This window comes from Helianthus annuus, chromosome 14, assembly GCF_002127325.2.
Source record: "Helianthus annuus cultivar XRQ/B chromosome 14, HanXRQr2.0-SUNRISE, whole genome shotgun sequence".
Classification (NCBI taxonomy): Eukaryota; Viridiplantae; Streptophyta; class Magnoliopsida; order Asterales; family Asteraceae; genus Helianthus; species Helianthus annuus.
In genome coordinates this window covers 133,594,754-133,622,606 of record NC_035446.2, presented here as the reverse complement: position 1 = coordinate 133,622,606, position 27,853 = coordinate 133,594,754, and the positions used below count along the sequence as shown (strand labels likewise).

The 27,853-nt window shown below is 38.2% G+C and overlaps 2 protein-coding genes across 2 annotated transcripts; both read left to right on the top strand.

Moving 5' to 3' along the window:
* Positions 1-300: 300 nt before the first annotated feature.
* On the top strand, positions 301-2,499 carry LOC110891326 (cyclin-D5-1). The gene is made up of 5 exons (XM_022139016.2): positions 301-704; positions 786-872; positions 1,306-1,600; positions 1,673-1,806; positions 1,899-2,499. Exons 1-5 carry the CDS (start codon positions 471-473, stop codon positions 2,088-2,090), a joined length of 942 nt encoding a protein of 313 aa, XP_021994708.1. The 5' UTR covers positions 301-470; the 3' UTR covers positions 2,091-2,499.
* A 10,156-nt stretch (positions 2,500-12,655) lies between these two features.
* On the top strand, positions 12,656-17,421 carry LOC110891325 (adenylyl-sulfate kinase 3). Its single transcript, XM_035983090.1, has 7 exons — positions 12,656-12,704; positions 12,907-12,972; positions 15,906-16,022; positions 16,475-16,624; positions 16,699-16,902; positions 17,033-17,079; positions 17,326-17,421. The coding sequence occupies exons 1-7, from the start codon at positions 12,656-12,658 to the stop codon at positions 17,419-17,421; spliced, it is 729 nt and encodes a 242-aa protein (XP_035838983.1).
* Positions 17,422-27,853: the final 10,432 nt, after the last annotated feature.

Genomic DNA, 27,853 nt, shown 5'->3' with positions numbered 1-27,853 from the left:
ATTAACCTATTAAATATGTGAATAACTAGAGTATTTTTCATTTAAACTAAAGTATTTATTATTACTCTAGTTGTAGCGTAATAACAATTATTCTAATTCAAAACCCTACATTTAAGGTATATATTACTCTAGTTCAAATGAAATTACTCTAATTATTTACATTAGTACTATAAAACCTATTCGTATTTAATCTAACATTTTATATGACTACATATAATCAAGTTTTAGCTTAAAAAAATAGAACCAAAAACTTTTAGAAAAAGATAGAAGCTTAAAAAAAATAAATATAAAAAAAGATAGAACCTTGAATCTTCCCATAAGTCCCCTAACTCATGGCCAAAATTTGGCGGCACAGAAATCACTACTCCTCACCAGCTCCCCCCATTTCGCGCCTTTTCTCCCTCTAGATTTCATCAATCCAACAATATTATCAACAAATCCTCCACTGATTCTGCCTCTGCTTCACATCAATGGATCCCGACACTACATTTTCTCTACCAAATCTTATGTGTGAAGAAGACGATTCATCGTCAACCCAAGTCAAAATCAAGATTTCGCAACCCAGATCGGACGATGATCGCTACATACGATTGTTAATCGATAAAGAAACTAAATCCAACGATTATGGGTGTGTTTGCGTTGATGAGATTAGTAGAAATTCGCTCAAATGTGCTCGATTAGATACCGTTAATTGGATTTTCAGTGTATGAATGTTTTTAATGCTTTTGTGGGTTTTATTTTTCACCCCAATTTTTATTTTTTATTTTTTTTTATGTTTGATGCAGATTAGGGAAATTTTGGGGTTTAATTTTCGTACAGTTTATCTCTCGTTGACTTACTTTGACCGATTTAATTCGAAGCGACTTATCGATGTAAGTGTTGTGTATTTGTGTGATTACAACATGATTTATATGTTAAAAAAGTGGTTCCGGTTATTATGTACTAAATTATTTTGTACCGGAACCACTTTTTTTTAACATGAGAAACGTAGGAAGCAAAGTGTTGATATGGATACAACGCGCAAATAACAAAGTGGTGATATGTAACAACACATGTTATAACAACACAATATCATGTGTTGTTACATGTTAGCACTATTTGTTACATATCAGCACTTTGTTATTTGCGCATCAACAATTTGTATTAATATCAGCACTTTGCTTCCTACGTTTCTCACGTTAAAATCTATTTGTATTTGTTCCAAAAGGTTAAATTAATTGTAGTTATTTTAAAGTTGAAGATAGTTTATTTGGCTTGAAAAACAGAGTACTTATCAATAACATTTTGGATTAATTATGTTCATAGAGTGGGAAAGAATGGGCTATACAATTGTTGGGCATTGCATGTTTATCATTGGCTGCAAAAATGGAGGAACAAACTATACCAACATTGCCTCACTACAAAGCACAAGGGTACAATTTTGAAAATAGTGTGATACAAAGAATGGAGTTGCTGGTTTTGACAACATTGGAATGGAAAATGTGTGGCATTACTCCCTTTGCTTATCTTCATTACTTTGTATCCAAGATTTGCGATGAATGTGACCGTAATGAGTTACTCGTGTCCAAAGCTATTGGATTTGTTCTTGATTTCTCCAAAGGTAGATCAAAGTTTGAATCTTTAAGGTTGATTTGATCTACTCGTTAAGCTTGAGTTGTTTTCGTTTATACAGAGGTTAATTCGATGGATCATAGGCCGTCTGTTGTTGCAATAGCAGCAGTCTTGTTAGCTTGTGATGATCAATTAACAAGAAGCACATTGGAGTGCAAGATTGGTGTTGTGTCCTCACTTCACTCTCTTGATAAAGCAAGTGTTTTTATTATTTTTTTTAACGTTTTTATTTTTCGACATTATTCGCTCTTGGTTTAGTTTGACGTTTTGTTCATTGTTACAAGCAGGAGTGTATATATCGTTGCTACAATCTTTTGAAGGAGCTTGTGATTAAAAAGAATCACACCCCTGATTCGAATTCTTACGATTTATTGAGAAATTATCGTAAGACTTCTTCTAGCATTGGCATCAAGAGGAAGCTTACGTACAACGGTATTGAACAAAAATGCCCATTGCAGAAGACTAGTAGGCGATTGTAGCAACGTCTTGTTTAGATAATACATGAATTCGTTGATTGGATTTGATCGCGCGATCTTGACCGAATAATATTTTGAGTTTTGGGAATATTAATCTACCAACATATGGTATGATTTAAAGGGTACCATAAGTGAGTTGTTCAATATTGAATGACAATGAAAAAGTTTTGCAGCTAGTGAAGAGGGGTGTGGGGTACATTACTACTGGAGTCTAGAGGAAGGTGGATGGTGGAGTTTAACATACAGTGAAATGTCTGAATTAAAGAGTGTTAAAATGTGGAGTTTTTTTTTACTTTTCATGAATTTAATTGTCTTTTTCAATACCCTTTTAAGCTTTAGCTCAAAAAAAAGATTGTACTATGTTATGGACTTATGGGTATGTCATTGAGAAGAAAGCCTTGAAGTTGCTTTGTTTCCTTTTTATTTTTCTAGGCATAAGATCAGTTTAAATTGAATTAGGGGCTGTTTGGCAACATCTGAATGGTTAAGTGCTGAACCAGTAAGAGGTCTGAACCATTAAGTGCTGAACCCATAAGAGGTCTGAACCATTAAGAGCCTGTATAATGCTTAACCATTCAGAGACAAATGTCTGACCAATTCATATTAGAGGTCTTAACCATTCAGACTCTGTATAAATCTTAACCATTCAGAGGCAAATGTCTGAACCATTCAGACATCTGCTCGTGAAACAAACAGCCTGAACCATTAAGTGCTGAACCAGTAAGAGGTCTGAACCATTAAGAGCCTCATTAAGAGGTAAACAAACAGCCCCTTAATCTAAATGAGACAATTATGCAACTTGGTTATTCTTCATTCAATGAAACTTAAAATTAATCATTGCCAAATAGTAACCAACTTTCTTATTTGTTTTTAGTTACATCATTTGTTTTTTTTTTTTTTAAAAAAACTTTTTTAGTATTTTTCATGATGAATGATGTTTAAACTTAATGGTTTTTATATAACGGCGAACAGTCTAACACACACCCTCTAATCCTACTAATTATACACCAACTAATTCACACCATCTAATCCTACACGTTCACTATGGGATTCGGGCTCTCAACCTCATAGGACAATAAGACACCACTTTACACACCTTGATACTACTAGGGTAGAAACCATTTGTTTATGTAGTTAAGACTTAGAAAAAGGTTTGAGTGAAATATTTTTAATTTACATATGTTTCTTTTAGAGGCTTGGAATGCTGACTTTTAAAAGGCTGGAAGCCATTAAGGGAGATTTTGGGAAATGTAGAGTTATTATCTGATATGATATGATTAGATGCATTTGTTGGGTGGGCAAGAATAATGAAATAATGAAGCATGAAAGGTGAAATGGGTTTTGATCTGTTTGTGATTTTCTGCCTCTCTTTATGGTAAGTGGAATGCCCCTCTTTTTACTGTTTGGTCATTGGTGCAATGTTTAGTGGGTCCTTATTATTTGATGTAACAAAGAATGAAAACAATATTAATAATTGCACTTTGCTCCAAGTAACAAGTGACATCAAATATTGCAATTTCTATTTTGGGTTGATCTCATGACTCCAGTTTCAATTTTGGGCATATTTATGGTTACCATTTCATCTACAAAGTCTTCTTTCTCCATTTATCTCAAGTTTTGATCACAATTTTAAGATAAGAATGCTAACTTCATTTTATGGCGCGCTTGGATTATCCATATCAGATAGTCAACTTTGATTACCCTTTCCGGAGTTGTTTGGTCTAATCGATTATCTGATTATTTCAATACTTGAATGATTAGAATTATTGCACATGTACCGCAAATGTCACTATGGCGAAAAGAAAAAAAGACGAGAGTTTTCCAATAACTGTTGCAAGTTGCAACTCCATTTAGTTTAACCTATAATGGGGTTTCATCATCTTCACCTTCACTAAGAGTTGCCATTAAATTTCCTCATTGTGTCAACTGTTGTAAGCAACAAGTTGCATGAACCATCTCTTGGACCTTGGTTCCAGACAACATATAAGTCTTTAAACTATGTAGTCAACTGATTCTGGTTGGGCCGCTGTACTAGTTTTATCATGATATAGGCCCAATAAGGAGAAACATTATGTGATACATAGAGACACAACACATAATTAAATTCAGCACCAAAACTCACCATGTAAAAACTGAAATGTAGCCTTTGAAACCAAAACTGCTACCCTCAACTTCTCTTGTGATCAGTCAACATGGCTCTGTTCTTTCATACTAATTACCACGTGTTTGCGCAAATGCATGGGCGGTTCTTAGAAGAGCCGTGGTAGGGCCACGGCCCGGGCAAGTTTTTCGGGCGTAGTGCTAATTTTTCGCATTTCGATCGAAATTTTTTATATATACTATGTTTGGCCCGGGCTTGTCCGGGCTTTTTTTAGTGCCCGTGTCTTTCGGCCCTGGCATGTTCAACGGGCAAGATCCGCCACTGCGCAAATGCATAACAAGTTACTTAAGTTGAGGGGCCTGCAACAGCGAATGGCAGCAGCCTATTCACGCTTAGTCCTCTTTTTCTTCAGCGTCTCTTCAGGCAGACGAATGCTTTGGTTTCACTCACCCGGGTTTCTCTTTCAAATAACTCATCTCTTTCCTCCCTTTCAAAACTCACATGATCAACTGTTCAACCATCAAACCTCAAATTCAACACTGGTTCCTTCTTTCACAAACATGATAAACTTTAGATAACCTCAATCCAAGTATTCACACTTTTGTAGCTTCACTCAAGATTTATTGAAAACTTTGGTATCAAAAGCTGAATACATGATGCAATAGAACGTAGGAACATAAATACAAAAGGAGGCCCAACAAACTAGGAGAGAAAAAGGAAAACAAATAAACTCCTAAATCACTTCCTAATCGGTAAGAAAGAATAAATATAAACTAAATAAATAGAAGATAATTCCCAGCTGGAAGATAATTCCAATACTCCCCCTCAAGCTGGAGCATGAAGATCACGAATGCCCAGCTTGTTAAGTAGAAACTGAAGTTGTTGAGCTCCCAAAGGTTTAGTTAGAAGATCGGCAAGTTGAAGTTTTGAATCAACATGAACAGGCTGAATTTCTTGAGAGATCACACGTTCACGGACAAAGTAGCAATCCATCTCAACATGTTTCGTGCGTTCATGGAAAACAGGATTGTTAGCTATGTGGCGAGCAACCTGGTTATCACAGAACATGGGAGTAGGACCGGCGATATGAACATTGAAGTCTTGTAATAGCCATCGAAGCCAAAGTACTTCACTAACGGTGGCAGCCATGGCTCTATATTCTGCTTCTGCTGAGGAACGGGAAACAACGGACTGCTTCTTTGTTTTCCATGATACTGGAGAGCCACCTAAAATCAAAATATATCCAGTACGTGACCGTCGAGTGGTGAGACAGCCAAGCCAGTCAGCATCACAATAAGCAACAAGCTGAAAACCATCATGCTTCGGAATGTAAATTCCTTGACCCGGTGTAGCCTTGAGATAACGGAGGATTCTTGTGACAGCCTCCATGTGTTCTTTCCGGGGATCGGAGACAAACTGGCTCAAAATGTTAACCGAATATGCAATATCGGGTCTGGTGACTTGTAAATATAATAAACGGCCAATAATCCGTTGATATTGTGTAGCATCAGTTCGTGGACTAGCCGGAAAATCATCGATCTTAGCATTCTGTTCCATTGGGAACGAGCTCGGACGGCTGCTAAGAAGGCCACAATCTTGAAGAATGTCAATGGTATATTTTCGTTGGCTTAAAACGAGGCCATCGGACGTCTTGGCGACCTCAATTCCAAGGAAATATTTAAGAGGGCCTAGATCCTTTATGCTAAAAACAGTGCTGAGATGTTTCTTGGTTGAATCAATCTTGGAGAGATGGTTTCCCGTGATGATAACATCGTCAACATAAATAAGAATGGCAACAAACAACTCTCCCTCTTGAACCGTGAAAAGTGAGTGATCGGCCCTTGACTGCTTATAACCAAACTCGATCAAAGCATTAGTGAATTTTTGGTACCACGTACGGGAGGCTTGTTTCAAACCGTATAGCGACTTTTTCAACTTGCAGACACGAGTTTCATTCCTTTTGGAGAATCCTTGGGGAATCTTCATATAGACTTCTTCTCGCAAGTCTCCATGCAAGAATGCATTGTTAACGTCTAACTGATGTAAGAGCCAGTTTCTTTTAACCGCCACAGTTAGAAGACACCGAACCGTGACTAATTTGGCAACTGGAGCAAAGGTGTCATGGTAATCAACACCTTCAATCTGTGTAAAACCCTTTGCCACCAAACGTGCTTTGTACCTCTCTATGTCTCCATTAGGCTTGTATTTGATTTTGTAGACCCACTTGGAGTCGATGGCATGTTTGCCTTTAGGGAGATCCTCCAAGGACCAGGTGTCATTTTCTTCGAGAGCCTCGATTTCTTTTTGCATGGCCTTTCGCCACTCAATATCCTGCGTGGCTTGGTAAAAAATTTTAGGCTCACTATTTTTAGTAATGGCCGCCAAGTAAGCTTTGTGAGTATCAGAGAATTTATCATAAGAAACGTAGTTAGCAAAGGGATATACCGTCGAAGAAGAATGATCGGAGTCGGGTCGCGTGTGGTCTATCGAAGGAGGCAATTCAACATCAAAATCTCGGAAGCGTGCTGGTTGACTTTTGTCACGTTTAGACCTAGCCGGTTGCTCCGCATCATTTACAATTGGTTCAACAACAGATTGATCTTCCATAGGTGGACTTGATTGCTCTTGTTCAAAAATAGGTTGCATGAGAGGGCTAGAAGGCCTAGAAGTGTCATGTGAATTCCCATTATCACTTGCTGGGCTTGATGATTCGGTGGAAGGTTGCGGCGGCCCACCTTCATGAGAATGTAATTGATTGTTCCTCTCTTCATCAGTGTCCTCAAACCATGTGGGAATTTCAAAGGCACTCTTATCAATACTTTCTTCCTTTAACTTCATGTAAGGAAATATTTTCTCAAAGAACCGAACATCGCGTGAGACCACGAATTTTACATCTTCTATGTCAAATATTTTGTACCCCTTTATGCCAACGGGATAACCAATAAAGACGCCCGGTTTACCCCTCGGCTCAAATTTATCTCCCCCTGTCACCGTACTATGATAATATACTAGACATCCCATGGTTCTCATTTCCTCATAATCAGGTATATTACCCATGATAATTTCATGAGGTGTTTTGTGGTGAATAACCTTGGAGGGCAGCCTGTTGATGATGTAGACGGCCGTTTCAATGCACTCACCCCAAAATTTCTTCGGGAGGCTTCCTTGAAACATGAGGGCTCGGGCCGTTTCAAGTAAGTGACGATGTTTACGTTCAACCACCCCGTTTTGTTGGGGTGTGTATGGGCACGTAGTTTCAAGCAATATGCCCTCTTGTGAATAAAAGGTTTTCATTCTGTTAGACGTGAATTCCCCTCCGTTATCACATCTAATTCTTTTTATCCGTTTTCTAAATTGAGTTTCAATCATTTTATGAAAACTAATCAAACAATCACTTGCTTGGTCTTTATGTTTTAATGAGATAAACCCACACACCTCGGCTATAGTCGTCGACAATAGTAAGGAAGAAATTAGCGAGACCAGTAGATGGTTTTCTATATTTACCCCAAATATCACAGTGAATAAGCTCAAAACATTCATTGGATTTAATAAAGCTTTTAGGAAAAATAGACCGAGTGTGTTTGGCCTTCATACATGCATGACAAACGTGGTATTTAAAACCAAAAGAAACATTTTTCAAAGACTCAATGTGACTAAGTTTCGAGGTAGAAGCATGACCTAATCTAGAATGCCAAACTTCCGCATCAGTCTTCAAAGTCATGACTCTTCTATCGTCCCTCAGCACACCCATTCGATAAAGACCATGCACGCATTTACCCGCTCCAATCAACTTCTTCGAGTGTAAGCCCTGCATAACACAAAAATCCGGGTAAAAGCTTACAACACAATTCAGTTCTCTGGATAATCGACTTACAGAAAGAAGATTGCAATTAAATTTGGGAATATATAAGACTCCTCCTATTTTGGTGCCGCCCATCAGAGTGGAGTCACCCGTAGCCTCGCCAGAGATACTTTCTCCATTGGGAATGACTACGGGTGTTTCAGAACGTGCCTTGGATGCGTTTTCGAGCATACCATCCTTATGAACTATATGATCTGTGGAGCCCGAGTCAACGATCCAATCATCATTATTAATATTAACCATACCTGCCATGTTGGCCTTGCGTGAAACATCACCTTGTGCTTTGTCATTGTTTTCTGAAAGATGCTTTAGCAATGTTTGATATTGTGTATCGGTTAGTCCTCCCACAGTGGATCCTTCGCCATCGACATGGGCCACCTTCGGTTTGGCCTTTTCGTTCTTCAATTTTCCCGGCCACCAATCCGGATACCCAATGACCTTGAAACACCCTTCTTTCTTGTGACCGTCTCGACCACAAATGGTACAATGCTCTTGACCATCATTGTTCCTCTTGTAATCCCTTTGCAACACCTTATCTCCAGAATTCCCACGCCTGTTGGTGCCATCTCGCCGTCCCTGAGAGTAAGTTTGAAACGCAGCGGGTTCGATGTGACCTTCTTTAGACGCAGTTATGGATCGCTGTTGCTCATCCTCGGACGCGAGTCTATAAGCCTCTCTAAGCGTGGGGTTTGGTTTCATGGACAACACCTGTGTGCGGATGGTTGAGAAGCCACCATCCAATCCCATAAGGAACTGGTACAAACGTTCCTTTTCTTGAAATTCATTCAACCGTTTTCCGATTTCACAGGTGCAGTGACCACAAGTACAACGAGGTGTGGGCAGCACGGACGAGATCTCGTCCCAAAGACTCCTAAGAGCTGTATAGTAAGCCGAGACAGAATTATTATCTTGCCTGGTGACGGTGATTTTTTGCTTCAACTCATACGCGCGTGGGGCGCTTTCTTTCCCAAACCGTTCTTTCAAGTCGGCCCAAATTTCTGCCGATGTGTTTGCGTATTTAACGCTGCCTCTAATCGTCTTCTCCATTGATGCCGTCAACCAGCCTTTGATCATTGCATCACAGCGCATCCACGCCGTGTATGTGTTGTGTTTCTCGTCGGGTTTCGGAATGGTTCCGTTGACAAAACCCATCTTATTCTTGGCGAACAGAAAGTTTTCAATCTCTTGAACCCAATCACTATAGTTGCTGTCAGTGAGGGGGTCGTTAGTTTGCATCTGCCTTGGCGAATCGGAGGCATGGATGTAATAAGGGGAGCTACTGTCGATTGCTTCAGTTTTCTGGTTTTCTGGTTGTCCGCCAGCCATGTCGAGGCTTGGTAGTTGAGAATCTTCAGTTTCAGAGTTTTAGAGCCTGCTCTGATACCATGAAAACTTTGGTATCAAAAGCTGAATACATGATGCAATAGAACGTAGGAACATAAATACAAAAGGAGGCCCAACAAACTAGGAGAGAAAAAGGAAAACAAATAAACTCCTAAATCACTTCCTAATCGGTAAGAAAGAATAAATATAAACTAAATAAATAGAAGATAATTCCCAGCTGGAAGATAATTCTAATATTTATGTATTAACTTTGGACTAAAAAATGATTTGCAACTATATAATGAATATTTAATTTGCTCTTAATAGATTATGGTTATTAGCGTGACGCAGAACGGAAACAAAGAGGACAATGTTCAGAGAGTTGATATGATATTAATGTCTAAACTATTACCCACATTTTAGAAAAATAAAATTATATATGTAGATATTAAATTGAATTTCTATATAAACGCGTAAATTACTCAAATCAAATACTCATGCGTATTTTTTACATAAATAAGAAACCCGTTGAGTCTGATATTCGAGGCTTCAAATAGTGGAATTAAGGTCCGGCGGTTGAGACAAACCATTGCCACATGATTTGGCTCGTTGAGACATTTTCATTCATTACTTGTGGACCTCGTAAATTCAGACGTAGCTCAAGTCATGCCACTTTCCCTTTCTAGCTCGGTTGCCCCTGTCTTGTTGTCGTAAGTATGAATCTGATGGCAACAACAAACGGAGGCTGTAGTGATGGTGGTGGTGACGGCGACCGATAATGCATCACCCAAAACCTATGAACTCACTTAACTCGTATAGAACTATAATTGTGGATATAGGTCTCATCTTTTCTTGAAAATATTCCAAAAATTACTATATGATAAAATGAAAACTAAATGAATTTTCATTCAGTGATTTTTTTAATTATTTATTTATTATGTGCATTTTTTTATATCTAGCAATACCTTATATTCATTTATTAGACTATGATGTATGGGGCGAGGGTTAGGGCGTGGTTTGGGTACAAATGCCCAAGTCACCATCCCGGGTGGGTTTGAGTTTCGGCGTGGCCTCTTGGGCGGGAGTTTCAGCCCGGGCGTTGGGCATGCCTAGCGGTCCTCCGTGGCCGGCTCTCATTGGCTGGGTTGGCTAGGCCATAGTGGCTAGGTTTAAATTTTAAAAAATAACCGTTTGGCTTTTATTTATTATGTGATTTTTTTTTATATTGAGCAATACCTTATATTCATTTATTAGACTATGAGGTATGGGGCGAGGGTTGGGGCGTGGTTTGGGTACAAATGCCTAAGTCACCACCCCGGGTGGGTTTGAGTTTCGGCGTGGCCCTTTGGGCGGGAGTTTCAGCCCGGGCGTTGGGCATGCCTAGCGGTCCTCCGTGGCCGGCTCTCATTGGCTGGGTTGGCTAGGCCATAGCGGCTAGGTTTAAATTTTAAAAAATAACCGTTTGGCCAAGCCAAACGGTTCACCCAAGTCACTATAAAACCCCCCCAACCCCACCGCCTGTCCACATCGCTACCCCAACCCTTCACTCCATCTACCCGAACCCGCTACCCACACTTGATACCGGCACAACGCGATGAAGGGCCGCCAACCTGGTGAGACCCGTTACTGGCCGGAAGCTTTCGCTAGCTACCGGCACAACGTGGGGAACGACCGGCACAATTTAAACGCGTGCCAACACAAATGGCGCGAGCTACGACCGAAGCTCGACCGTTTTAAAGCCTACTACGATAGCGTCCCGGGTGGTGATATAAGTCACGAAAACCGGGTGGCGGTGGCCAACATCGAGTTCCGGGGCAAGGAGCGGAAGCCGTTTTGACAAGCTCGCCCTGTTCGAAATCTACCTAACGTTTTAGGCTTTTTTTTTCTTAACCGACCCAACACGTCACCCACCAACGGGGAGGCTCGAAGTCCACGTGTCAACCCATGCCCCAAACATGAATCCTGTAATTTTTACAGTAATTAAGTGGTGAAACAAGATTTAGGGTCTACGTTCAGTCTTTGCAAGAAGTGAAACCGTTAAAAGAAGAGTTGCAGAATGATGTCGGTCGCACACACCAATGCCTTTCGCGCAACGCGCGTCATTGAAAAACACTAGTTCATATATGATAAAATTCAAACTGAATGAATAGTGATCTACTTTTGTTTTTAATATTAAAGTAATAGTAATATATATAGTTTTTTAATACTTTTATTATTTTGATATTATAATATAATAATAATTATTTCCTTACTTTTTAAGTTGAACTAGAATTACGACCCGCCGCAATGCGGCGGGGATTCTTTAGTTATAACTAAGTCGATTTAGGACGCGCATGTTATGTTGAACCTTTCAAACGGGAAAAAATAGACGATGTAAAAACATTCACCCACACATGTACGTTGCGTCGTGTTAACTCGCAAAATTTAGAACGAAACATAAAAACGTTAAACCAAAGACGCACGTTTCGATGTGTTTAGTCATAAAATTTTTGAACGAAGCATAAAGCAAAAAAATTTGCGGAAAATAAAAATTATAAAGGACCAAAGTTGAAAGTAAAAAAAGTTGTGAGGATAGATTGCAAAAGATAAAAAGTTTTATGTTAAAAGTAAAAAACAAATAGTTTTGCGTTAAAGGTAATTTATGAAATACATTTGAGTGAAAAGTTAAAAAATCATTTTTTAAAAAACCCTCAAAGCCAAGGTTACGACAATCATATGCATAACCATATGAAATACATTTGAGTGAAAAGTTAAAAAATCATTTTTTTTTTAAAAACCCTCAAAGCCAAGGTTACAACAACCATATGCATAACCATTTTTTCTTTGGAAAACTCTCAAAGGCAAGATTACAACAAATAAGTAAAAAAAATCAAAGTGGTTAAATCACAAAAGATGGAAACTTTTGAATTAAAAGTGAAAAATCAAATTAATCAAAGGGGTTAAATTGTATAAGATGAAAACTTTTGAATTAGAAGTGAAAAAAAAAAATTAATCAAAGGGGTTAAATTAACAAAGATTAAAACTATAAACTTAAATTGTCAAAGATTAAAACTTTAAGGTTAAGAATGAAACAAAGATTAAAACTTTAAACTTAAACTGTGAAAGATTAAAACCTTAGGGTTAAAAAGGAAAATTCCAATTTTTTTTTCGAAAATCTCCCAAAGCCAATTGTACAACCTTGATATGCATAAGTTTGTTGCTTCTTTACAAGGTTATAATAAGCTTTGTGTTAACCAATACTTGTATCGAAAATACATGTATGGTCCGGTTCGTTATCGGTACATGAAGGTAAAAACAGGCACCAGCCTGGTACAGTTATTGATACACGAAGGTAAAAACCGGCACCAGCCTTGTACAGAAAACCCAAAAAGTCAGTACCGAAATGATTTTGAAAATCTTTTAGTTCGGGAAATTCGGTACTTCTACCCGATACCATTTGCTCATCTCTGATCATGGGTACCGTACGAACAACAACGGTATCGTGCAACTTTTTTATTGATTTTTTTCAACTTTTAATGATTTCTTTTTTTCAGCTTCAGGGGTAGGGTTGAGCTCGATGTCAACCGATAACGATACCGAAAATACCGGTTACGGTACCGGTATATGAATGTAAAAACCGGTAGGCGCCAAAAGTCGGTACCGAATTTGTCCTTAAGATCTTTTGGTTCGGGAAATTAAGTACCAGTACCCATTTGCTTATCTCTGACCACGGGTTTCATACGAACAAAATCATTACCATAAAATTTTTTTGGTTGATTTTCTTTCTGTTATCGTTTAGTGTTTTTTTCTATATCTTCTTTTTATTCTTGTCAGCGGTTTCGTGCGCAACGCCCTCGTAGTGATTTCAAAACACATGTAAACACAGACTAAATAACAAAATAAGTTCGCCGCAACGCGGTGATCGTGAAAAAGCCTAGTTATCCTTATATTAAAATTCAAATTCAATGAACAGTAAAGGAAATCAGGTATCAAATTTATTAAACCGGGTGTATTTTCAGTACCGAATCGGTATCGATTTTCGACATTTTCGGTATCGGTTCGGCACCAGTATTCAGCGGTTTTTACCCTGAAATACCGGTACCGTACCGGCACCGAACCGTACCGTACCGTACCAGGTATATTCAGTACCGGTACCCACTTTGGGGGATTTTCGGTCACGGTATTTTCAGTACCGGTTGGTACCGAGCTCATCAAATCCTGTAGCAACGCAAGTAATTGCACCGGTTTAGATTATTTGTCATACACAATCCAATGAATAGTAACATCATCAACATGATGAGCAAATGGTATCGGGCACCGGTACTGGTATCAAATTTACCAAACCGGGTATATTTTCGGTACTGAATCGGTACCGACTTTTGACATTTTCGGTATCGGTTCGGCACCGGTATTCACCGGTTTTTACCCTCAAATACCGGTACCGTACCAATAGCGACCGGTAGCGAACTGTACCGTACCAGGTATAATCGGTACCGGTACCCACTTTTGGGGATTTTCGGTAACGGTATTTTCGGTACCGGTTGATACCGAGCTCATCAAATCCTGTAGCAACGCACGTAGTTGCACCGTGTAAATTACTTTTCATACAAACTGTAAGAAAACTGTATTTCGTTTGATTGAGGTTTATATACACAACAACTTATTTTGTTTTCTTTTTTGTCTTTTTCTATAATGAATGAATTGTAGCATGTAAAATTAACTTGGATATTTAGATTATTGATGAGCAAATCGTATCAGATCCTGTAATCAAACCGGTATCGTATCGGTACCAAATTTACTATACCAATCATTTTCGGTACCAATTTGGTACCCACCTTTTGGCGTTTTCAGAATCGTGACTTTCGGTTCGACACCGGTCTAGCACCAAAGCTGTATTTACTGATTTTTACCTTCAAATACCATATCATACCATACCGTATCGTACCGAGCATTTTCGGTGCAGGTACCTAATTTCGATGATTTTCCGAATCGGTACTCTCGGTGCTGTTACCGGTACCAAGCTCGTCCATATTTTCACGTGTTAGCACCGTAATAACTAAACTAAAGACAACTGAATTGCCAACGTGTAGGACGTGTGGGGTCCTATTATTATATATTAGTTTATTTAAAATCGCTTTTTTAGGATGGAGTGACTATCGTTACCACGTCATTGTTATTTATGTTTTGATTTTCGTTATCTGCTTGCCGTTGCCGATACGCGTTTTGTTGACATTAGGTCCCCGCTGCAACGTGCGGGTGAAAAACAACTAGTTATAGTTAAAGTATATTTGAAGAATGTACAATGACAGGTGTACACAAGATCAGTTATTAAAGGGTTTGTAGCCTAGCGGTATCAAGGTGTGTAGATAATGTATTCCTCTCCATATGGTTGAGAATTTGTAGCCTAGCAGTATCAAGATGTGTAGATTTACGATTTAGGATTAGGATAATGTAGATTTAGGATTTGTATCACCCCACCTAGCAGTATCAAGATGGTGTTGTATTTGGAAGGAAAAAAAAAAGGGACACCTTTAAATTTCTTCATTGTTGGGATGTTGCAAAAAACTCCCAAAAATGGGCACGGGTATCTTCAGCGGGACAATCGTCGTCCAATAGGTCTAAAAATTGTTCCTCTACTAGTCCCTCGGATGCTCATGCCGAGTTTGAGATCAACTTAAGTGACGATGATTTTGAAGCAGAGCGCCCACCTGATAGAGATAAATATAAAAAGAGGGCGCAAAAATCATACACTACGGGTGATGAAAGAAACCTCGTGTTGGTCGGCATCGAAGATCATATGACTACGTTCAATATCATTCAACAAGAAAGAAGCACCCAAAAAAGGATACCATCGAGATGTTCAAGCAAAAGGAAATGAAATCGGATATAACGCCCGCTCTTCAATTAGCCCCTCAATACCGTACGGTCTAATATAAAATATAAATAACCAGGTTAAACGTTTATTATTATTTTATTATTTTTTGAATGAGACATGTTAAACGTTTATTAAACTTCTTTTCGTTTTAGGTGAAAAAATATATTTTTAAATTTAACCAACAATAATTACACCTACAAGTCCTGCCATATAATCGACGTATCCAAATCCAATCTTTGATTCGCATTCAAATCTTTGTCATAAAAATAGAAATAGCTTGCTTTATTTAATTTACATTTTTTTTTTCACGCTTTAATCGACGCCATGACCATAGCTGCCAAAATCTCATTCATTTTCACTTCTTCGCCAACTGTTCGTGCCCCAACAACAAAGCTACGGTTTACAAAATGTCTCTGGAAGACGACTCTACCTTTAGCACCAGTCAAATCAACGGACGCTTCAAGAACGCTGTCACATACGGTCGATACCACAGTCAAACCAGACGAACATGCATTTACTAATGGTAAAAACTAAAAAGTTGTTACAAACTTACAATTGTTTTTTTACACTATTTTAATCTACTTCTAATTCTATATTAGCGTTTTACACACCTTGGTACTACTAGTACCCGTTATAATTGTTAGTTTAGTTTTTTTATGCACAATCGGATTCATGCAGGCTCGAGTCTTCACACGAATGTTGTTTGGCATAAATGTTCAGTGGAGAAAAATGACAGGCAGGAATTACTTAACCAAAAAGGTTGCGTTATTTGGATTACTGGCCTCAGTGGTTCAGGTAAGTTCCATCAATTTCTTTCGAGCTTTTACATATACTCATGTTGGGCAAGTATCATTTCAAAACTCTAAATAATTGCAAACTTACAGAACTCCTAATAAACAATCATTCTACTACTATATTTTTATATTTAACATTATTTAAGGGTATTTTTTATCATTTATTATGATTTCATGTGTGTTAAGAGTAGTTTTATCATTTTTCATATGTAAACTAGTTCCTTTACACATATGTAAATTAGTTATTACACATAAATAATCTGGTTTTTCATATATGTAATCATAAAAATACAGATAATATATCCTTAAATAATGTTAAATATAAAAATATATAAATAAAATAATTGTTTATTAACAGTTCTGAAAGTTCTGTAATATTCAGAGTTCTTAAATGAACCCAACCTTATAAAGGGTTATATATATGTTCAATTTTGATAAAATTAATCTTTGCAGGAAAGAGCACTGTAGCTTGTGCGTTAACTCGCGCACTCCATGCCCGAGGAAAGCTGACATACATCCTTGATGGCGATAATGTAAGGCATGGTCTTAACTGTGATCTTACTTTCAAAGCAGAAGATCGCGCTGAGAATATAAGAAGAATTGGTAGGATGTCGTTTTCATTTTTTTTCCTTTAATTTGGAAAATTGTATTGGTTTTTTATTCTCAATTTACTTTAGGAGAGGTGGCTAAGCTATTTGCTGATGCTGGAGTTATTTGCATAGCAAGTGTTATATCTCCTTACAGAAAAGATCGCGATGCCTGTAGATCCATACTTCCGGATGGAGATTTCATTGAGGTATTCATGGACATCCCTTTATGTGTATGTGAGGCCCGCGATCCAAAAGGCTTATACAAGCTTGCACGCACCGGAAAGATCAAAGGTAAATCCAAAATTTGCCTTACTATTCCTACATTATGATGTTCTTTCATACAAGATTAATATCTTGTTTTTTTCTTCTTCTTGTTATTGACTTTATTCATGGTTTAAACTTTGAACTATCATATTCACAGGTTTTACTGGAATTGATGACCCGTATGAGGCGCCATTAAATTCCGAGGTATGCCTTGCAAACAGTCCTAGACTAATAAACAAATACCTAAATACCCATTGATCGATAAAGCAAAGCTGTGACAGCTTTGATTAAAACGGGCCGGCCTAAATATATGGCATGCAGCCCTGTACATTCAACTTTTGGTCCAAATTTTGGAAGTCCTGCATATATAGTTTTTTGACAGATTGAAGAAATGAACCAGCATGCATTATATTTTATTTTGTTAATGTGCATGAACTTTTGCTTGTGCAGATTGTTATACAACAAGGAGAGGTCTGCCCCCCACCTGAGGCTATGGCTGAGATAGTGATTTCTTATTTGGAAGCCAAAGGGTATTTACACGCGTAGGGTGATTGTATCGCTCTACAAGATGCTGCAAAGATAAATTATAGGAATTACTCATTTTCTGGTTCGGTTTCAAGTCATCAGTGCAAAAAAGTATTAATGGTAATAAAAATAGAGTAATATTGATCAGGGATTGATGTAGAATATGTAATGTTACATGTATGAATCGTGCTCTACTGTTAAATTGTGAAAGAAAGGTATATTATTTAAGAATCGTTTTTGTATTTAATGTGGATTAGTCATATTTTGTTCAGCAAGACCAATATTTTATTTTGAACACCAAACATGGATGAAGAGATATGGGTCTAGACGCCCGCGGGTCCAGGAAAAGCCCAAATTCGACCCACAACCTGGACCACTGGCAAAAACAAATGACCCGCGGGGCCCACCTGCCACGTCGGATACGCCAGGATAGAGGAGACGAAAAGGACATCATGAAAGCGACGTATGGCCAATGACATTTTGAATATCAGTGCATACTGGATCTCCACGAGTAGTTATCGCGAGAGAGATAAAAAGAGAGTCGATAGAGAAGTCTAGCCAATCACGTTCCGCGGATTCCTGCTCTTAACCTCCATTAACGTTTATCGTAAAAGAGACCACAAGGACATCCTGATAGCGACGTCCAACCAATAGCACGCCGCAGATATACACCCTCCTCTGCCACCACTAACGATTATCAGAGAGAGGACCAAAGGGATATTCTGAATTTCCGATAGTGACGTCTCGCCAATGACTTCTCACCATCCTGGCTATAAATAGCACACTCATTCATGTGTAAGGATTCTACATTCTCTACTATCACTTATACTTATACTCACCAAGAGCGATTAGTTATTCTCACGTTGGAGACTGGTTACGAGAAGAACTAAACCTCTCCTTTTTCGTGACGAGCCTAACAGTGTTGTTTAGTGTTTCTAATTAAACCATCGAAGAAATTATTGAAGATCAGACTACCACAATCTGTCGAACATTACCTAATCACGTTGATAAGATAGAATCATGAACAGACGTTTGTCTCAGATCTACCTATTAAATGACTGACATTATTCTATAATAATTACCTATAGTCAGATTCATATTTGACAAGTAAAGTGACTTGTAGCAAATTATTGTAACAATAAATATAAACGTCCCGGTGTGGGGTAATGCCTCCAGCCACCTCTACCTGTTGGGTAACACCCTCCATAATGCCCCGGCTCCACCAAAAAGGGGCGCTATCGAATGCTTCACCAAGCCCTTAAGACCGTGGGGTATGGTGGGGCTTGGGTTGGGCTTGGGTTAGGGTATGAGTTGACACGTGGATGTTGAAGATGAACAAACCCAAAGCCAAGTTGTAGGGGGTATGGTGGGGCTTGGGTTGGGCGTGGCTGGGCTGGCGTGGCCAAGCCACATCAACATTTTTTTAATATATATATATATATATATATATATATATATATATATATATATATATATATATATATATATATATAAAACTACATAAATAATAAACATTCATAATTTTTTTAAACTACATAAACATACATAATAATTATCAAAATAAAAAACAATCATTCTTCGTCGTCTTCGTCGGTTTCGAACCCAGGAATCGTTGAAACATGATCCACCACATCAGACCGAAGGTTGTGATGTATATCCCTTGACTTGATCAAAAATTCATTTGCCGCTTTATCTTCGTCTGTTACGTTACCTGGTTGGGGGTCATCGTCATCACAGTAGGTAACGGCCGCTCTACCTTCATCCTCTAAAATCATGTTGTGAAGAATCATACATGCGTACATCACGGTTCCAATCTGTTCCTCGTCCCATAGTCGACAAGGCATTGCCAATATTCGCCACCTTTTCTTCAAAACACCGAATGCTCGCTCGACGTCTTTACGTGCTTTGTGAACGATGGATCTATGGTACCTTCATCCTCTAAAATCATGGTACCTTCATCCTCTAAAATCATGTTGTGAAGAATGATACATGCGTACATCACGGTTCCAATCTGTTCCTCGTCCCTGTTAAATTTTAATCTCTTTGGATCTAAGGTACCGTGTTTTGTGAACGATTTTACGAAAACCCCCCACTCTGGGTAAATCCCATCAACTAGGTAGTACCCGTACACGTACTCAACCCCGTTTACAAAGAAAGTTCCTTTGGGTCCTATACCATTTACCTGATCATTGAAAAGGGGCGGGTGGTTTATGATGGTAATATCATTATGTGAACCTGGCATACCGAAGAATGCATGCAATATCCAAAGATCTTGGGACGCAACCGCTTTAAGCATGATGGATGGCATCCCGTGAAATCCACTCGTGTGAGCTGTAGGATCGTTTTCGGACCCGAACGAGTCGATCAGAAGAGTTTTGCTCAGTTTGAACGGTGGAAACAGACAAACTGAGGTCAATTCAGCAATGATATCACTTTAAACTGTCGATTTTATTGATATAATGATGTTTTACAGCGTGACGACACTTCGGCAGCACTTCGTTGCAAAACCGGAAAATTTTTATGTGATTCCGCTCCAAATGACCTATTTATAGGCGAGCAGATTCCGCTTGAACATGTGCATGTTCATTTCAAGCGGAATCAAGACATTAAACTCAAGCGGAATCAGCATGTAATCTCGAGCGGAATTAGAATATATATGATTTCGCTTGAACATGACCTAATGTCATTTCAAGCGGAATCACCACTAATTCTCACTTTCTCGTTTTTCATGCCCTGATCTAACTAGTTCTATGCAAGACTCGATATAAGACGAAATTGACAGACAGATGCACCAACAAACTCCCCCTCGGATGTTGACGGAGTCTTCAGTGTTGAGTCTTCGCATCTTCAATCTTTATCAGTCTTCGGGTTCTCTTTGAAGTATCTGACGCTGTAAGTATCCTTCAAATCTTTCTCTCTTCTCTTTCTATCACCCACAAACTCCCTTCGAACAAATACACTCCCCTTCTAATGTTGAATCTTTGAATTCTTCAGCATCAGCAATCTCAGGATCAGAACCTGACTCTTTGTCATTCAGACTCCCCCTCTTAGTAAGCTGGGATCATAGTCTGGCGTTCACAGGTTCAAGATCGTTGCCTAGCTTATACTCTGCTCTGAATCGAAATCCTGGCTCTCTTCAATCACAAGCTTCTCAGGATCGATTAACCCAGCTCTCAATCTTTTATCCCAAGATCACCTAGCTCTTATCCTACACAAAACTCTACCCCAAACATAAATTTTCACTTTAATAAATTTCCAATCTTCTTACCACTTGTAGAGCAAATCTTAAAATGATTTATCATTTAGAATCTCTGATGAATCACTTGCAGGAATACAATTTTTCATTTCAAAACATCTCAAACAATTTCATCCAAACCATTTATTCATCATGTTTAGCACTTGGAATTTTGAACATCAGCTCTTCAACACTAGTTGACGAAAATCTTTTTTGAATTTCTCAAAAATTTTATGCTAAAACACACTTAAAATCTTTTTGGATTTTTGAGTAATATGAAATGCAGTAAAGAAATATTTACAGACAATAATTTTTTGTGAGTTTGTGTAAGAGGATCATATCAGTTTATGAGACAGATCACCAACACCATTAAGCTTCATTTCATTTTAAGTTCTAAACAATTCACCTAGATTGTCAGTATACTGGTCCACTTAAATTTTCACACAAAGTTCAACTGCTTCGAGATACGAGATTAATGTCTTAAGCACTTAAACTTATTCGCGTGTCCCACTACTTAAATATACTCCCATATCCAGATCCCAATATTCAGTCTTACAGGTGAGTATACCACATATGATATCTGTAAAGGGATTAGATACGAAACCGTGAGAGCTCAGGTTAGAACTTCCGTTCAGCAGAGAGATGACGGCTCGACTTTTGGTATGTCCCCTTTAGAGGATCTTTTCTTCAACAGCAATGATTATCAATTTTATTGTTTCATCATTTTTGCTGAGGGTAGGCTATTTTTCAAGCAAGCGTAAAGTATTCTCCGGGGACTAGGCCATTGCTTCCGCAAAATCAGAAGTCTCGGGATAATACCCTAGATATCACTGAGTATAAAGACCTAGTATCTTAGAAAGAGAGACCTTTCAAACAAGATTTCGGGGGTTACCCATATATCCAAGAAATGTTACCCACGACATAAGCAAGTTTGAATTTAGGTTTATATCTCATCACAATTTACTAAATGTGTAAAAACCTACTGGCATATCCGCAGTGAGATTGTTTATCACATTTTTGACTTTCCATTTCTTTAGCATGTTGTGACAGTTCACTGATATACTATCATTTCCTCTTTTTCCAACAAAACTCATTTTGAATTTTATCATGTTTTTGACTTTTTCAAATTTTCTAATGTTTTTGGATTTTCAAATTTTCTTACTCCCCCTAAAATGCAAACACATGAAAAAAATTTTTGAAAAACAAACTATACAGAAAGTTGTCAAACTGATGTATCAAGCTTCAAATCTCCATCCACTTGGCATAAACAATAAGAACTCCCCCTTTCAACAAACTATTTTCCCATTTAGATTTCAAAACACTCAAGTTTGTTTTAATCAAAATGGTTTTTCCGGAAAATAAGTTTAGTTGATTTTACCATTTATAGGTTCGGGGTAAACTCATCACATTGTTCATCTTTAACCACTTGTAGGAAATCAAGTACAAGTTAATGTCCCTGATTAACCCCTTACAAATATGCACAATCCAACCTCTGTACCACTTGTATGAAGATTACATCAAGTTCAAACTATTGACCTTGACGAATCACTTTGTAAAACCAACCTCTTACCACTTGTAAGACGAAATCATTTTAAATGAATTTCTCAAGAAATATCCCGATTCCTGCTCCACACTTACAAACCTGGGAGATCCGGCAAGTCAGGTTTTTCTATTCAAAGAATATATCCACCCAAGCCTGACCAGCCTTGGGTGTTACCGAGCTACCAACACTCGGTTTCTTACCTCCCATCTTCTTCTCATAGAACTCTTTAACCCCTTTGACTTTTCGGTCAATCATTTTTCCAAAGATGGGTTTTACTTTGGGGTTAAAAGTCTTTTCAACATCAAAAACCTTTTTGTCAGAATAGAATTGGTTTGAAATCTCAACTTTCCCAATTTTCTTTTTAAAATTTTCAGCCCGAAGTGGTGGAAAATTCTCATCATCCACAGACGGAACTGATTCTTCACCATTTTCCTCAACCTGTGGCTCCTCTGATTTTGTGGAATCAGATTCATCTCCAGAAGATAGCTCCTCTGATTTTGACCTATCAGAATCATCGCTAGAACTATCAACAAACTTCTTAACAACCCATTTCTGGTTGTCAGATTTTGCTCTTTTCTTGTAAAACCTGTTTGAACTTTCACCAATTTTAAATTTCAAATTTTTGAATAGTTTAGTTCTATCAATTGGTGGTTCAAACTCAATCACTTTCTCTTTCAGTTTACGAGATACTCCCTGTTTTGATTGTATTGCCTTAGAACAGTCTCTGGCAATATGTCCAACAGAGTTGCATTGGAAACAGGTTCTCGTATCTTTCTTATAAACAGCAAACTTCATCTCTTCTTGCTTCTTAGCAAGGAAATCCCTATTTGATTGCTTCCAGAAAGGACTTTTCATCTCTTCTTCTGAGCTTGTTCCTGAAACAAAATTCATTTTTGATTTAAAATCTCGAACAAATTTTTCATTTTTCTGATTTTCTAGAGGAATAAATCCTAAAACTTTCTTTTTGAAATTACCGTTATGGTTTGGTTTCTTTTGAAAACCAGAACTAGAACCGTAACCTTTTTTCTTGTTTAATCTTTGTTGCACTCTTGAGGTGTATTTTATAGGTTTATCAGTAAGATTTAAATCTTTTATTTCAGAAATATTGATTTCAGTTAGTTTGAAAACCTTGTTTATCATCTCAGTTTTGACACCTCTTATTGGAAATTCCTCATCAGAATATAATTTGTCCGAATCATTCAAAGTATATGCCACTTTAAATGTTTCATCATTCAAATTAGATTTTGATAACAGGAATTCTTTATCATAAACTCTTTTGTCCTGTTTTTCATTTTGACCAGGAGTGCTGGACTCAGACTTTGACTCTGACATAGACTCCGACTTTGACTCCTCAGTTTCATCGTTATCTAACACATGATCCACCACTTTCTTCATCAATTGAGATTGTTGATCAGTGTCAGACGATGTAAACGTGACATCAATACTTTCTGGCAAATTGACTGAGGACTCCGACTCCCATTGTAAGTTTGTTGCCTTTTGGACTCTTTCAGAATTTGGATTTCTAGGCAAATATCCATTTTCCAGCGGGGGTGGACACTTGTTGTAACTGACACCTTGTTTCTTACCCGAATTCTTCTTGTCAGTCTTTTTCTTTGTGTCATTCTTCTTTTCAGGAGTCTTTACTTCATCATCCTCAAATGCCTTCATGCCTTCAACAGTTGGATAAATCCTGTCAATGACATAAGAAGTACATGAGTAACTTTTCAACAAACGATTAACTCTTTCGGTTTTAATTCTTTGAGCCTCCAGTTTTTGTTCTAAAATAGCACACTTCTCAATGTAGTTGTTCACAACTTTCTGTTTAATCATGAAAGCTCCTTGAAGTGTCTTCATTGCTGTTGCCTGTTCTTCACTGGTGTCATTGTACATGTTCATTGCTTTGTTCAACATATCATAAGACTCTTTTAATCTGTTCATGTTGTGAATCAATGAACTGTTTTGTTTCTTTATTGCTTCACAATTTTCACAAATCACTGGATTCTTTTTTGCAACAGCTTCTTCATCAATCTTGAAAGCTGGAACTTCCTTTACTTTTCTTCTTACCACTGGAACATCTTCATCATCACTGCTGACCGGTGTTTTGATCTTTTTCTTTTTTTGCTTAGCTTTCTCATCTTCACTGTCGCTTTCAGCCATCATTTTCAAATGATCTCTCATTCTTTTAGCATAATACTCAGTATCATCACCACTATCTTCTTCAATTCAAGCAACAAAAGCTGTGTGAACTGGAGCTTTGTTAGGATCATAATCATCCCAATTGAAATTCTCCCAGCTAAACCCTTCAGGTAATTTTTCATCGTCTTGATCAATCACACATGCTTTAGCATCAGATGGAATATATTTATCCCAGTTAAACCCTGTTGATGGCTTCTTCTCATCTTGATTCACCACACAAGCTCTCTTTGAAGAATCTTCAATCACATTCCTTCCATGTGCAGTTTGTGCCTGATGTTGAGTTGGTTGTTGAGCAACTTGATGGTATATAGCCTTCTGGTAATAATCATTGTTGTTGAACGGATTTTCAGCTCCACTTGCCTCGCGATTGGTGCACTCCCTCTTGAAGTGACTTTAGATTTGTCAAAACCTAAAGTAGAAACATTAGCATCACGGAGATCATCTCTTCCTGTGATCTGCTTGAATTTCTCAGCTCTCCTCAACACGCTCGCCAAACACCATTTAATATCCATCAACTCCATCTCTTCAGCATCGTTCTGATCGTAATCCTCCTTAGTAAGCATTGGATTCCCGATCCGACCTGCAACAAAACTACCATAAGACTCTAAAACAGTTCCCAACAAAGACATATGGCTTTTTGCTAATTCTTCAGAATATTCCTGATCATTTTCAAGATTCAATACAATGTTGCATTGAAGCTTCTTGCCATTTCTTGTTGCTGAAACATTTGGATCAAATGATGGAAATGATGAAAAACCTTGTGTTGTTGTTTGATCCTTTGGATGAACTTCCAGATGAGTTCTTTGCATTGAATGCAGTTTCGACTTTTGGTGACATGTTTGGTTGTTTTATCATTCAACCCTGCTTTATAGTACAAACTTATATCTTGTTCACCATCAAACACTTTCATTCTTGAAATTTTTATCTGTTCCATTTCCTGAGCCTCAATCTTTTCAATGAATTTGCTAAGTGTAAGATTGCTAAAACCTTTCTTGTTCCTTAACATCATCAAATATGTGCCCCAAGTCTCATGTGGCAATGCATCAGCTAATTTCTCAATCAACTCCTCATTGTCCTTGTTGATGCTCACTCTCTTCATGCTTACCAACAAATTACAATATCTTTCGATTATCTGCTTTGTACTTTCATTCTTCAAACCTCGAAATTGATCAAACTCTTTTTTCAAAAGCGATTTCTTGTTTTTGATCATTTCTTGACTTCCAACAAACTTAGATCGTAATGCTTTCCAAATCGAATATGCATTCCCAGTGTGTTGCAGTAAGACCAAGATATCCTCTTTCACAGCTTGTTGTAGCAGACTTAGCATCATTTTTTCATTCTTGTATTTCCTTTTATCATCCGCACCCATATCCTTGATAGCAATCTCCTCTTCATCGTCATTTGTCGGTCTAATGTATTTTGTCTCAACGCATTCCCAAGCATCTAAATAGTTTGCTTGTACCCAGTTCTCAAAGCGTCCTTCCCAACCCTTATACTCCTCGATGTTCATGAGCTTAGGCGGTTTTTGCATAGTCCCCGTTTCATTTTCCAACATTGTCTGCTGAGTCCATGATTCGGTTTTTCAAAAAATTATCAAACAGTCTTTTAAGCGAAATCACAAACTCAAACGGAATCCCTGTTCAAGCGGGATAGCAAGTTCAAGCGAAACCCTTTGAAGCGGAATCACCAAGAATGTTCAACCGAGATTAGCTTTGAAGCGGAATAGCAAGTTTCGAGCAGAATCACACTGAACTTTCAAGCGGAACTTGGTTTTCAAGTGGAATGAACCCTGAAATGCTGCTGATGTCATCATTTTCTCGCTGATTTTCAAGCAGAATTAAGAAAATTATCTGTTTTAGATCGATTTTAGGCCTGAAACTATCAAGGCTTTGTTAAAACGCTATTACGCACATTCTGTGAGAAATTTAGCCAATTTTAACCATGAGAAGTTGTAAATTTTGAAAAAGAAGTTGTCGAAATCAGAAAATGCAGCTGAATTGGTATGAACTCTTCCTCCTGAGCTCTGATACCACTTGTAGGATCGTTTTCGGACCCGAACGAGTCGATCAGAAGAGTTTTGCTCAGTTTGAACGGCGGAAACAGACAAACTAAGGTCAATTCAGCAATGATATCACTTTAAACTGTCGATTTTATTGATATAATGACGTTTTACAGCGTGACGACACTTCGGCAGCACTTCGTTGCAAAACCGGAAAATTGTTATGTGATTCCGCTCCAAATGACCTATTTATAGGCGAGCAGATTCCGCTTGAACATGTGCATATTCATTTCAAGCGGAATCAGGACATTAAACTCAAGCGGAATCAGCATGTAATCTCGAGCGGAATTAGAATATATATGATTTCGCTTGAACATGACCTAATGTCATTTCAAGCGGAATCACCACTAATTCTCACTTTCTCGTTTTTCGTGCCCTGATCTAACTAGTTCTATACAAGACTCAGTACAAGACGAAGTTGACAGACGGATGCACCAACATGAGCGCCTTGCCATTAGGTAGGACAAAGTTCCCAAGGCCATTTCATACAATCTAAACTACCTAGCATCCCGGGTAGCCCATGAAAATCTGTGTGATGTTCCAATATTTGTTGCATGTCACTAAACGAGGGCTTTCTCAAATATCTTTTCCTATAAAGTTCTAGAATACACGAACAAAAGTTGTGAAGACTTTCTCTAGCTACACGTGCAGACATTTTTAAATAGTCATCCATAATGTCCGAACTATTGCCGTACGCTAACTGCCTAAGTGCGGCCGTGACCTTTTGCCACGTACTAAATCCTAATTGCCCGGTTACATCCGGTTTTTGTTGGAAATAAACATACTTCTCCACAAGAACTCTAGATATCCTTAAAAAATAAGTTTCTACTCATACGAAAACGACGCCTAAACATTTTTTCATCATACTTAGGTTTCGCTGAGAAGTAATCGCTTACCCACAAATTGTTCGCGGTGTGCCGTTCACGAGCGATGTACCTTCTCCTCCGTTTAGGTTGTTGAGTCTCATCCTCATCGTCTTCGTCTTCCACGATAGCTTTCACCACCGTCGCAATCGTTTGTAGAAATATTTCTGCACCATCGTCAGATGATGATGACGATTCACTATAACTTGAAGAACTCATGGCAAGATTGTGTTTTATGTGTTTGATATTGTGTGAGAAAAATGATAAATATGGTAAGGTATTTATAAAGGATTTTTTTTAAAATAGCCCCCAACGGCTAGTTTGGTTTGGCCATTCACAGCCCGCTATGTCAGCTTGCTAGACCCGCCCCACGCCCGGCTTGAAACCTAAGCCCCAAGGGCCACGCCCCAACCCAAGCCCACCCGGGGTGGTGGCTTGGGCGTTTTCCCCCAACCCACGCCCCAACCCAGACCCCATACCCCATAGTCTAACGGGCGCTAGAGGGAGACTTTAGTGGGCCCATGTGCATAAACTAATCATTTTTTTCTCTTTTTCCT

Bases quoted from the DNA above. Each gene is read 5' to 3' on its own strand.
- LOC110891326 (XM_022139016.2), top strand. From the start codon at position 471: ATGGATCCCGACACTACATTTTCTCTACCAAATCTTATGTGTGAAGAA. The intron at 705-785 runs GTATGAATGTTT...TGTTTGATGCAG, and splicing joins CCGTTAATTGGATTTTCAGT to ATTAGGGAAATTTTGGGGTT. The intron at 873-1,305 runs GTAAGTGTTGTG...TTATGTTCATAG, and splicing joins ATTCGAAGCGACTTATCGAT to AGTGGGAAAGAATGGGCTAT.
- LOC110891325 (XM_035983090.1), top strand. From the start codon at position 12,656: ATGAAGGTAAAAACAGGCACCAGCCTGGTACAGTTATTGATACACGAA. The intron at 16,903-17,032 runs GTAAATCCAAAA...TCATATTCACAG, and splicing joins ACGCACCGGAAAGATCAAAG to GTTTTACTGGAATTGATGAC. The intron at 17,080-17,325 runs GTATGCCTTGCA...TTGCTTGTGCAG, and splicing joins AGGCGCCATTAAATTCCGAG to ATTGTTATACAACAAGGAGA.